General features: G+C 43.7%; 1 protein-coding gene across 1 annotated transcript in view; it reads right to left on the reverse strand.

Moving 5' to 3' along the window:
• The window catches only part of EPHX4 (epoxide hydrolase 4), a 32,986-nt gene extending 23,909 nt beyond the window's left edge, over positions 1-9,077 (reverse strand). Inside the window, exons 1-3 of the mRNA XM_072968228.1 lie at positions 8,738-9,077; positions 6,471-6,556; positions 119-276 (exon numbers count right to left, since the gene is read on the reverse strand). Of these exons, the coding sequence (XP_072824329.1) occupies positions 119-276; positions 6,471-6,556; positions 8,738-8,968 (475 nt within the window). The 5' untranslated portion in view covers positions 8,969-9,077. The remainder of the gene's footprint in view (positions 1-118; positions 277-6,470; positions 6,557-8,737) is intronic.
• Between the last annotated feature and the right edge of the window lie 2,673 nt (positions 9,078-11,750).

Genomic DNA, 11,750 nt, shown 5'->3' on the forward strand with positions numbered 1-11,750 from the left:
GCAGGTAACAGTTCAGGTAGATGGAAAGTGCACCCCTCCAAGAACTCAGGTTATCAATTCACAATTTATTGAATGTTAGTCCCTTAAAAAGAATTAATACTGTTTTCTTAAAACCTACCTAAAGAGTCTAAAATATCCTTTATGTCTGTAACGAGACAGTCCAATTTATAATTATCTCGATGACTGGGAGCATCTGTTTCTCCATAGCCTCTCAAATCCAGCGCTACAATTCTATATTCACTTTTAAATTCTCTTAGTTGGTGACGCCAAGAATACCTGCAGGAAACAAGGAGCGTTAAAAATCCCACAGTAACTAATACGAAGAATAACGGTACAGATTTTCCAGGTGGAAAACTATAAGAAAGTCCTCATTTTTGAGAAACTACTGTGTGGGGGCAGGAGAGAAAAGAACTGTTCAGGAAGGAAGCACTGACATTCTTTATTAAAATTATATCATTTTTTAAATCAGCTCCAGTGGGAGTGTAACAAAATATCAGATACTAAAAGTTTAAGAAATGTACCTAAGAAGTCAATTTTCTGTTTTTCCGCAATCATGCTTACCACTCTCAAGGAGCTGCTACCTATAAATGCTGCTGCACATCGTACTATGTGATTCGCTGAAGAAACCTGACGAAAATATATCTTCCTAAAAGGCAGATTTTGCTCACCTTACTCCGCTGGCAGGTAGGGCTCAATTGTTAGTAATAACAACAGTTTACTCATGGATTAAAAAAGGTCTGACAATTTAAGAAAAGATTATCACTGAAAGAATCTGATGAGACAACTGCTTAAGACAAACCTCTGCTTGCCAGAACAAAGTTCCTCGGGGGAGGAGGTCCCGAACCCTGAGTACAAGCAAGTGTGAAACCGCTTATGACCAAAATGGCACAGGCGCTGGCCAGTCACAATGGCCACAGCGACAGGCAAGCCCTGGAAGCCTCTGCTGGCCCAGGTGTGGCCCCTGTGTTTGATAACAAGAACTGCAGAATTAACTGAAAAACAGAGATCCATGAGACTTTTAATAAGCAAAATCATTCTGGATAACAAATGGAAAAAAAGACATGGAGTTTTCAAAGTGACTCACTATGTTAAGGAACTCAAAACATGCATTAAAAAAAAGCATTTGCACGCACACCTGTTCATGGAAACCCAGTGTAAAATTATCTGACACAAGCCAAATGAGAAACCTTCGAAAAGATTTTTGGAGTGCAACAGGCAAGTGAACAGAGTGACCTGAGATGATAAGCCAGTGGTGTGAGAGGGGCTGCGACGTGAAGTGACACAGAGCAGTGAGAACAACAAAGCAAACCAAAAGCCTCACATCAACAGAGGTTATCAGGACGGGTGTCAGACGTGCATCTGGAAATTATGAATGGATGCAGAATCTTTGATCTATTATTAGGATATGCATGATCCGTAAAAATCTGCAAAAGCATTGCCAATTAAGATGGATTTGAAAATGTTAATAAAAAGTGTCTTTCTTAGCAAGGCCATAACAATCTTGATAATCCTGTCTCTGGGTTGTAATAAATGAACAAAGCAGTTTGTTTCCTAAGGATACTCATCTGTCAGCATCTATGGTTTCTCATAGTCTTACTTAAAATTTTGAACTGATTTTTTTATGCCTTTGTAGCTAAAACCCAGCTCTTCCCTCTTTATAACCCCTCATAACCAATCAATAAAGTTCGGTAGATTTAACCTCTTAAATATTTACTTACTCACTTTTCCCGTCCATCTCTGATGTCATTACCTTCATTCAGGCCTCCATTAATGCCTATCGATTGGTCTAATTGTGTCCATTTCATTCCCCTTGGCTCTGTCTTCTATAAAACCAGAGTGATGTAGCAAAAACACAGACTCTCTCATGTCATTTCCCTGCGTGACATCTTTTCCTGGCTCCCTGGTACTCACAAAACGAAGCCCAGGCACGTTACTCAGGCAGACAGCACCTCCGGATCCGACCTGCCCAGTCGTCCAGCCTGACTGCTTTACGCTGTTGTGTGATGCATCTGTCCTACGACACGTCAGGCACAATTCTAAGTGCTTCACGTAGAGTGATGCTGATCTTTAAAACAATCCTATGCAGAAGGTGTTGTTATTATCCCCACTTTACAGGCAAGTCCTGGAAGCATTTGCTGGGCCAGGTGTGCCTCCTGTGCTTGCTAATAAAATTGCAGAATTAATTGAAACCCTGAAATGAACAGACAGGCGGCAGACAGGTTCATGGATGTGCTGAAGGTCACAAAGTGAGCAAACAGCAGAGCCAGGATTCAAACCCAGGCTCTCTGGCCTGAGAACCTCTGTGGCACTAAGCTGCCTGCAGTGAGTAAACACGGGTTTTGGTTTTTGCTTTTCTGACTCTGTTTATACGATTTCCTTTGTCTGAAGCATCATCCCTGCCCACCGTCGCCCTGCTACCCACCATACCCTGCCCCCCCCCCCCCCGCCAGCTCCTCGCGCTGGGTGGCTCCTCTTCCCTCCCGCACAGCGGCTTGGGTGGGGCCCTTCCTATACTCGCCCACCAGTCCGCGCGCTCTTCAGGGCACTGGGCACGTGCTCTGTATTACCCTGTTGTCCGGCACCTGCACTTGACGATGAGCTCCCTGAATGTCTGGTAGGATGTCAAAACACATAGGTAGGTGCTCAATAAAGATTTGCTGACTAAGTGAAATAATGAACAAATGAAAGCATTGAATTGTGACAATTGTTCATAAATCTCTGTCCCAGTTCAAACCTTGAGATAATGACAAATTCCCAGATTCCTTTTGGGAAATTTATATTCAATTTCTATTAAAATGTGCATTGTTTTAATATCTTAAGTACCTGTGTCTTCATTTGGGAATTAATTTAATTAGAGATTTCAAGGTAGAAAGTTGACTCAAAATAATGTGTACAATCCTATAACATTTTGCATTTAATGGATTAGAGATTCTGCAAATGTAATACCTGCATATCTCATTATCTTATGAATAATTTAAATTGCCTGACAAATAAATCCAACTATTGCTGTTATCAATGAGCGGAGCCAAATTCTATCCTAAACATTTCTAAGAATGTTTAAGGGTTGTAACTGCTATCTTAATAAACTACAAAAGAATACTTTTTAAATGTAATCTTCCTAGAGTTCATAAATAAAGCATATTTGATTTATATTTTAAACTGAAAAAGAAGCCACCCAGTGATAGGCTAGTGGGCACGTCATTCACATGAATAAAACCAAAACAAGCCTCTTGATAAAGGGAATGTAACACATTACAAAGTCAGTCACTCTTGAAAGTATTGTAATAAACAAAACTAGCTCTTCCGTCCACATTATTCTTCCCCCTCTGGTAGCTTTAGGTAATAGCAGAGGACACTTCAAAGCAAGCAGCCCTTTCTCAGTGGTTGTTCTTAACACAAGGAGGGCTCCTGGTTTGCCAGGCTAGCCTCTTTCAGATGTAGAATATTTTCATCCCCTTCACAATAGAGAAAAAGCCAGTCACCAGCCTTGGTGCTCAGCTGTAAGTACGAAGAGCCGCACGTGCCCCTGCACTTGAGCAATGACGAATGCGTCCCATACAGCTGGTGTATTGCAGAAACTGCCTGCATCAGCTCAAAGTATTTTTAAAAGCAACCAGACTGACGTGGAGAGAGGGGGGAGAAAAATCATCTTTGACAAACAGCCTTATTTTGGACTAATTTAGCTGAAGGTCTCTTAGATGTATATCTTGTTTGATGTTCCTTTAGATTTTAAGAAAGAAGACCCAGAATTTTATGATTTCTGTACATATCTTAATAGTATGTAATAAATGTCACCAATTCTCAACAGCTATCCCTAGTCAACGATGTTAAATGCAAATAACACATTTGTAGCTTTTCTACTTGAACATCGCTTTCATACACATCGCCAATTTATGATTATTTTGTTTTCACTGTATCAAGTAATCTGACCTACACGACCTAGAAACAAGCTTACAATTCCATGTGCATTTAGGCAAAACTTGATTAACAGAGGAATAATATTTATGTTTATAATATAAATTGAAACTGGTTTAAAATGCCAGACATGAAGGTTTCTTGGCTTTTAAAGAAGGGAGAAGTACAAGACAAGGAGCTTTTGGGGAAAGAGGGAAAGCCCAGGACAGAGACGTGAAGCGGCTTAAGCCAAACAACGTCAGCCTAGACCCTGATCTGAACTGACCTTTTCCTGCAGGGAGCATGTGAACGGACCTGACTAGACTGTACAATGGGTAACAGGGGTGATTTGGAAGGAACGACAGAGTAAGCGTCCACACAGAGGTCTTGGTTTAGGGCACGACATACTCAGAGAGCAACGTTTGGCTATCAGCAATCTCCGCGCAGTTGCTCTAGGACCCTCCCTGAACAACCAGGTTAGCTCTCAGACTAATGGCTGGCGAAGTTCAGTGAAATCAGTATGGTCTGTTTGAGTAGCTGAACTGTCAAGGTTTGCTGTTATTGTTTTACATTACAGCAAGGCTCTTGCTGGAGTGAAAAACAGCACACTTGGTGAAGAGAAACGGGCTTATTGCTATGATCTGCATATGCTTTCTAATTTATGCTCTTTAGAGTGAAAATATCTCTAGGAGTTTTTTTCAAAACTAAGCCACTCCTCACAACGACCAGATCCGTTCTGGATATACCTGAGACCTGACTTTGCTAGAGCAAATGGGTCTGATGTCCAGCGACTGGTGCTGGGCCATTCCCAGGCTGTCCCGCCCACTGAGGGTTCTAGGACACGGACAAGGGTCACCAGGCATTGCTATTTTGCAAAGGAACTCCCATGAGGAGTAATTAAGGGGACAATGCTGTGAAAATGTGCAAAAGCATCATTTCTTAAAACGTGGCAGAGAGCCATCTACTGTCCTACACTAAATGGGCATCACTGCTCTTTCCTGGGACTCCTCAAAACAGTGACCAAGCGGTTGAAGTGGTTGCAGGTTTATCTTTATCATCCTGTAGGTTGCTCCACATGTAAAGAAGTGAAGTTCCAGGAGGAAAAAGCGCACAGACGCACGTTGGGGTTGGTGTGGGGCAGACAGTGAGACTAGTCTTTAAATCTTCTCTTTCTAGTAATTCAAATATCACCCCCCAATTCAGATCATGAACTGTATTTAGAATGAATGTTACAGTAAGGTATACTTGTATTGTTGGTTAACTTTTAACACCCTCTTGAATTTTTCTATAAGGTGTTAAATTTGAAGGATAAAAATCCACGTATGCTACTGGATTATTACCGTCCCTACGTAGCCAGGATCTCCCAGAGCAGAGGTCAGCTCTGGAGTTCAACAAGGAGGTGCTCCGTACTTTCCGGTGCTGCCAGTTTCAGAAGGGCAGCTATGAGGCTTAAATGAGACGATACATTTAAAGCACTCAGAAGCATGCCAGGCACATGATAATAAATGGTCAGTAAACATTAACAATCATCATCGTCATCAGCCGGAATCAGGAAATTATTTTTTACAGGGTAGGACAACACCCTATCCCAAATTTCTCCCTTATATCGCTCTTAACACCTAGAAGTCCACCATTACACGTTCCTCACCTCCTCTAGAGTTTTAAAGACTGTGTGTCATCCGAAGTCCTGGCTTAATACACGCTAGGAACATGTTACGAGTGGAAGGGATTTTATCAATAAACGCCCCAAGGATGCTAGGGCTGCCGCGCGGGGCCCCGCCTGAGTGAACGGGGAGGAAGGGAGGACCCGAGCACTTGCTGAGTGCTCGCTAGGCCACGGGAAAGGCCTTGCGTGTGTTTGGACTCTTCATACCCTCACAGCCACTCTGCAAGATCACTGCGGATGGCTGACTGCGCAGGGTCCTGCAGCAAGTGGTCGAGCCAGAATTCACTGCCCCGCTTACCTTCCGCAGGTCTGACTAAAGCTTCAGACTAACATTTTATGTGGGAGCCAATCATGTCAAGCACTCCCCTAATGAGTCCGCATATGCATGCTTGATTGCACCCGGCTGTTGCCCACCTAGTTAAGTTATCTCCAGACGGAAGAACAGAAAAAGTTTAACATGAAAATGACTAGTTTTGATTTATGCAGGTAAATCCAGAAGAGGGAAGAATCTTCATGGGGGGAGAATCTCAGGAAGAGGCATCTGTAGACTTTTTGCTCTGGAAAAGTGATGAGCTACTGGGTTTTTTTTCAATTCTCCTTTTTCCACCCACTGTTGTATTTTTTCCACAGTAGGTACTATAAAAACTGTTTTATAATTGACTAGTTCAGAAATTTGAAACAGTAAAAAATATTTCTTTTAATTCTCAAAAAAATAAACTTAGGGTGATAATACGCATGTTTCTTTAAAATGGAAGGAAAACCATTCCTGTGATTGAGGAACATTTAGGAGTAATAATTCTAGGCAATCACTTGATCATAAAGTGGAGTCTCTTTAAAGTCACTACAAGAGAAGGACACTATGATAAGCCAAGTCTCTAATGCAAAAGAGAACGTTAGTTGATACGTTTACCAGAATTCCGGAAACCCATGAAGCAGCAGCATAAGTGGTTTGCCTCTTTCTCCAGCAGCAACATAATGAAACCTTAACCCCGAATCCTGCAGTGGAAAATGGAGGGCATGAAATTTCAATGATATTTTGTGTTTACAGCAAAGTAGTACATATATATAATACTACCATTTCACTAAAATAAAAAAATCTCATTTGCATTATTTTTAATCTCAAAAAATATAATAAAAATTAATTTTGAAAAAGAAAACATAACCATGATTTATCAGTAACAGGGTAAATCGATAGATTCCCTTTTGTCAACATTTCCTTTGTAGTACCTTCCCTTCTCCTACTCACAAGGTCAATTTATATATTATGAGCCTCTGAAACAATGTCACAATTTTCTTACTGATGTGTCACCTTTCATCTCATTCAAATTCTGCAGGACATGTAAACAATTCTGAACTGCATTTATATTCTTGCCATATTTACCACCTAGCCATGTATTTTTCTCAGCTTGCCTGTCAAGAGCTGTGCCATCAGTTATATAATTCACACCTCCTTTCCTTATTTTTAGCTCTCTCCTTCCCACATTATTATTTTAAGTTGAGAGTTGCACGTACAGTTCCCCTAGCTGCCTGCTGCTCACGTCACATCAGTGTGCATCTAACCGCCAAGTGCTCTGAGTGCTCAAGGCTTCACTCTGCGTGTGGGAGACAAGACTGCCCAAGGAGAACAAAAAGCATGGGAATGAGACAGGAATACAGCAAATACAAAGCAAACTGGAGAGGGGAAAGTGGAGGAAAAGAAGGAAGAAAGAAAAACAAGAAAAACTCAGAAGGAAGCGAGGAAAGAAACCCAGGACCAACACCCAGAGACTGGGTTTTATACCGGATAATCCAAGCAACTGGGTTTTCAGATGTGAAAAAATCTTTCAGGTCCTCTAATTCAACCCTATGATTTTTGCAGAGTTAGAAACTGAGGTCCAAAGACGTTAACAGTCATAAAGGTGGCTGCCTCCATCTTGTCCTACCTCCCAGGACAATGTTCTTTCCAGTTCTGCGTCTCTGGGGAAACTCTTTAGGTTGCTAAAGTCAGAAGAAAGGCACTATAAGGCATTCCAGACGGTTCTGACACTTCTCTTCCTCCTCAGGTTGGATGAACATAGCAACTCTAACTTTGCCCTCAACCAGAGTGCCTTCCTGGAAGTTCAGTAATTCTACTGCTGGTGAGTCTTGGAAGATGAAATGCTATGGGCACTTGATTGGATTTAGAGAACAAATCCTTTATTTCACTTACTATGTGAGTGATTGTTCTAAGTATTTTTGTTTTATTTGTTTTTACAAATGTTAACTCACTAAATTCTCGTATCAACTCCAGGGTGAATAAGGGTAGGAAAGACATGCCCCTTGGTCTTCTGAACTCCAGCTGCTGGGCAATCTAGCTCCTAGCAGGAATCCCAGACCTGGTGACAAAAATATCCCTTCATGGAGGCTATTTTTGAAAGGTCTGTGGATCAGGCTGTAGGGTTGATCGCAAAAAGCCATCTCCCTTCACCACCTGGAGCCTCAGGAAGCAGTGCACCCATGGGCTGTTAGACGGTTTGGGAGAATTAAAGAGTCTGCACGCACGGCTGACGTTTACTTTATATGCTGTTCCTTTGGTCTCTGGCATCACGTCCGCTTCCTTCCCCACAAACGGACTCCATTTACTTATTGTTTCATGCTGCTAAGGCCATCTGTGAACGCTCCATTCTGCCGATGTGAGCAAACTCCTGACTTCTAACGTCTAATTGTATTTACTGTTTCAGTCTCTAAAATTCGGGCAAGGACAACCTCCGGAGACAGTAGGGCGCCACCAGGAACAATTCCCTACAGCTTATCTGAGGTCTGGAGGGCAAAAAGGTGACAGACGACAGCTTCCCCTACGGTAGGAGGGGGAGCAGAATTATTCTGGGTGGTTGTGGTAGAGGAGGAGGGGGCAGCCATGTAGCAGGACCCCGACTGTCAGGGAAACTTCCCGTAACCTTCCCTCTCTCCCTGTCTCTCTCTCGCGCGCGCGCACACGCGCACACACACGCGCCAAACGCGGACCGTAACTCGCGCGGTGCCGCCCCTGCCCCGCCCCCCGCCGCCCCTACCCCGGCGTCCGCGCGGCGCCCCCGCCGGGCCCCCCCTCCGCCCCCCGCCTCCCCCCGCCCCCACGCCGGCGTCCGCGCGGCGCCCCCGCCCCACCCCGAGCCCCGGGAACACGCGCGGCGCAGGAGCAGCCCGCGCCCCCGGCCCCACCTTGATGCGCACGTAGCAGTGGGTGCCCAGGGAGGGGTCGCTCAGGCACGCGGGGGGGTGCTCCCGGGCCACCCGCCGGAAGGTCCGCGTGGGGGCCTTGCCGATGCTCCACAGAAGTCTGAGCAGGTGGATGGAGGCGCACAGCCCGCAGTAGCCGTAGACCAGGGACCAGAAGAGCAGGGCCCGGATCGCGACCCTCAGGCGGGGCAGGCGACCCCGCAGCCTCGCCATCGGGCGGCGGCGGCGGCGGCGCCGGCGCTGCTCCCGAGGCGCGCGCCCCGGCTCCCGAGCGCGGCGGCGCGGCGGGCCTGCCCGCCGCTCAGGCTCGCCGGCTCCGCGCTCGCCCCCCCGCGGGTCCCCGGGCGGCCGCGCCCGACCCGCGTCTGGAGGCACCGCCCGGGGCTCCTGCCTTCACGGTGAGCGCTCGGGGCCGCCGAGCCCAGCCCCTCCCTGGGGGGGCGGGTGAGCCCATCCCCCGGGGGGCGCCGCACCCCAGGCCCGCTGCGCTGCTGGGTCCGCCCGGGACGCGGACGCCTTCCTCTGCGGACCGGGCTCCCACTTGTAAACGGCTGCGCTGCACGGAGCATGAAGGGAGGACCCTCCCAAACCGTCCTGGGTGCTGTGCAAAGAAAAGCCACTCATTTGACCAGCGTTCAGATGCTCGCATTGCCCCCAGCTTAGGCCGTTTTCTGGATCACGGGATTATGGGGTGCGTGGAGGGGGAGCCGTAAAGGATTTTCATGCTACCTGACACGTGTTGGTTCTTTACGCATTCCCAACAGTCTCCTGAAGGTGTTGGTAATCTCCAACCAAGTTCAGAGCCGTTGTCTGACCAGCCAGGTGTCTCCGGCTCTGAAGTCAAGCCTCTGGAGACCCCTGGCTTTTTCTGTCCGTCTGAGTTTTTCCTGTTATATAAATAGAACCACGCAGTGTGCAACCTCTTGTTTCCGGCTTCTTTCACTCAGTGTAACGCGGCAGAGATTTGAATGGACGTACCACAGTACTTATGGAACAGTCCCCAGTTGGGGGACATTTGAGTTTTTTCCAGTTTTTGGTGGTTATGAATACAAAGCGACTCGTGTAAAGTTTTTAGTGTGAATATAAGTTTTTATTTCATTTGGGTAAACACTTAGAAGTGGGATTGCTGGGTCAGATTTAACTTTACAGGAAACTGCCCAACTGGTTTCCAAAGTGTGAGTGATAATGTGTGAGTTATGGTTAGGTCGTATTCTTGCAAGCACGTAGTATTATCAAAAAATAAAAAAATCCCAATTTTAGCCATTCTAAGAGTTGTGTAATGTATCTCACTGAAATTTTAATTCACATTTCCTTGATGACTAATAATGCTGGTCATCTTTGGCAAAGCGTCTGTCCAAATCTTATATTGATTTTTTTTAATTGGGTTGCTTATTTTCTTGCTATTGAGTTTGAGATCCAAATATATTTTGGATACAAATCCTTTGCCACTTATCATGATTTGCAAATATTTTCCCAGTCTGTATTTTTCTTAGGACTTCTGAAGAACAGAATTTCTTAATTTTGATGTCATCCAATTTATCACTTTTTTCTTTTATATGTGGTACTTTTGTTCTTGCATGTAAGAAATCTTTACCTAATTCAAGGTCAACAAGGGGTTTTTCACCATATGTTTTCTTCTAGAAGTTTTATCATTTTGTATTTTGTATTTAGGTCTATGATCCCTTTTGAGTTAACTTTTGCATAAGATGCAACATAAGGGCTGACATTTATGTGTCCCATGTGGATATCCAGTTGTTTTGGTACCATTTGTTGAAAAGAATATCCATCCTCTGCTGAACTGCCTTTGCACCTTTGTTGAAAATCACTTGGCATGTGGGACTATTTCTGGATCCTCTAGTCTGTTTTATTGAGCTGTATGTCTGTATTTTCTCTAATACATACTTGTCATGACTACTGAAAGTAGTTATAGTAATTTGAGAACTAAGGTGTATGAATTCTTCAGCTTCGTTTTTCTTTATCAAAATTGTTTTGGCTATTCTAGTTACTTTTCCGTACAAATTTTAGTATTAGTTTGTGAATTTTGGCAAAAATTGTTGATTGGAACACATTGAATCTATTAAATCAATTTTGAGAGAACTAGTATTTTAACAATGTTGGGTTGTTCAGTCCATGAACATGATCTGTCTCTCCATTTATTTAGATCTTCTTTGATTGGTTTTTATCAATTTTTATAGTTTTAAACATACAGATGTTGCACATATTTTGTAAGATTTATACCTAAGTATTTCTTTGAAATATTATAGTAAATGTTGCTTTTTAAAATTTCCAGTCGCTTACTGATTCCAGATGCTTACATGATTGTTTTTTGTTTTTTGTCTTGGATCCTGAGAACTTGCTAAACTCACTTTTTAGTTCTAGTAGCTTTTTGAAAGATTCTTTGGGATTTTCTGTGTAAATAAGCATGTCAGCTGCAAATAGAGACAGCTCAGCACAGCGCAGTACAACCCTGAGCAGAAGCAGTGAGAGTGCACGTCTTTGCCTTGTTCCCACTCTTGGGGGGAAACCATTCAGTCTTCTGCTATTAAGCATAATGTAGCTGAAGTGTTGTTTAGATGCCATTTATCGCGTTGAGGAAGTTCCTTTCTATTGCTAGTTTCTGAGAGTTTTTTTTTTTTCCAATAATGGAGGTTGAATTTCGTAAAAGGGCTTTCTGCTACTCTTGAGATAATCATAGTTTTCCCTTTTTATTCTACTGGTATGGTGAATTACATGTAAAGTTTTTGAATGTTGAACCAGCCACTCATTCCCAGAATAAACCCCGTCTCGGGAGAGTAGATTCTTTGATATATTGCTGACTTATTTAATATATTGCTGAAATTAATTTGCTAATATTTGGTTGATTTTGCATCTAATTTGTTCTTATATATTCTGGAAGAATTTATATGAAATTGGTGTTATTTTTTCCTTAAATGTTTGGTAGAATTCTCCAAAAAACCCATGTAGGCCTAGAGTTTTTTTTTTTTAATTCTTTTTT

This window comes from Vicugna pacos, chromosome 9, assembly GCF_048564905.1.
Source record: "Vicugna pacos chromosome 9, VicPac4, whole genome shotgun sequence".
NCBI lineage: Eukaryota > Metazoa > Chordata > Mammalia > Artiodactyla > Camelidae > Vicugna > Vicugna pacos.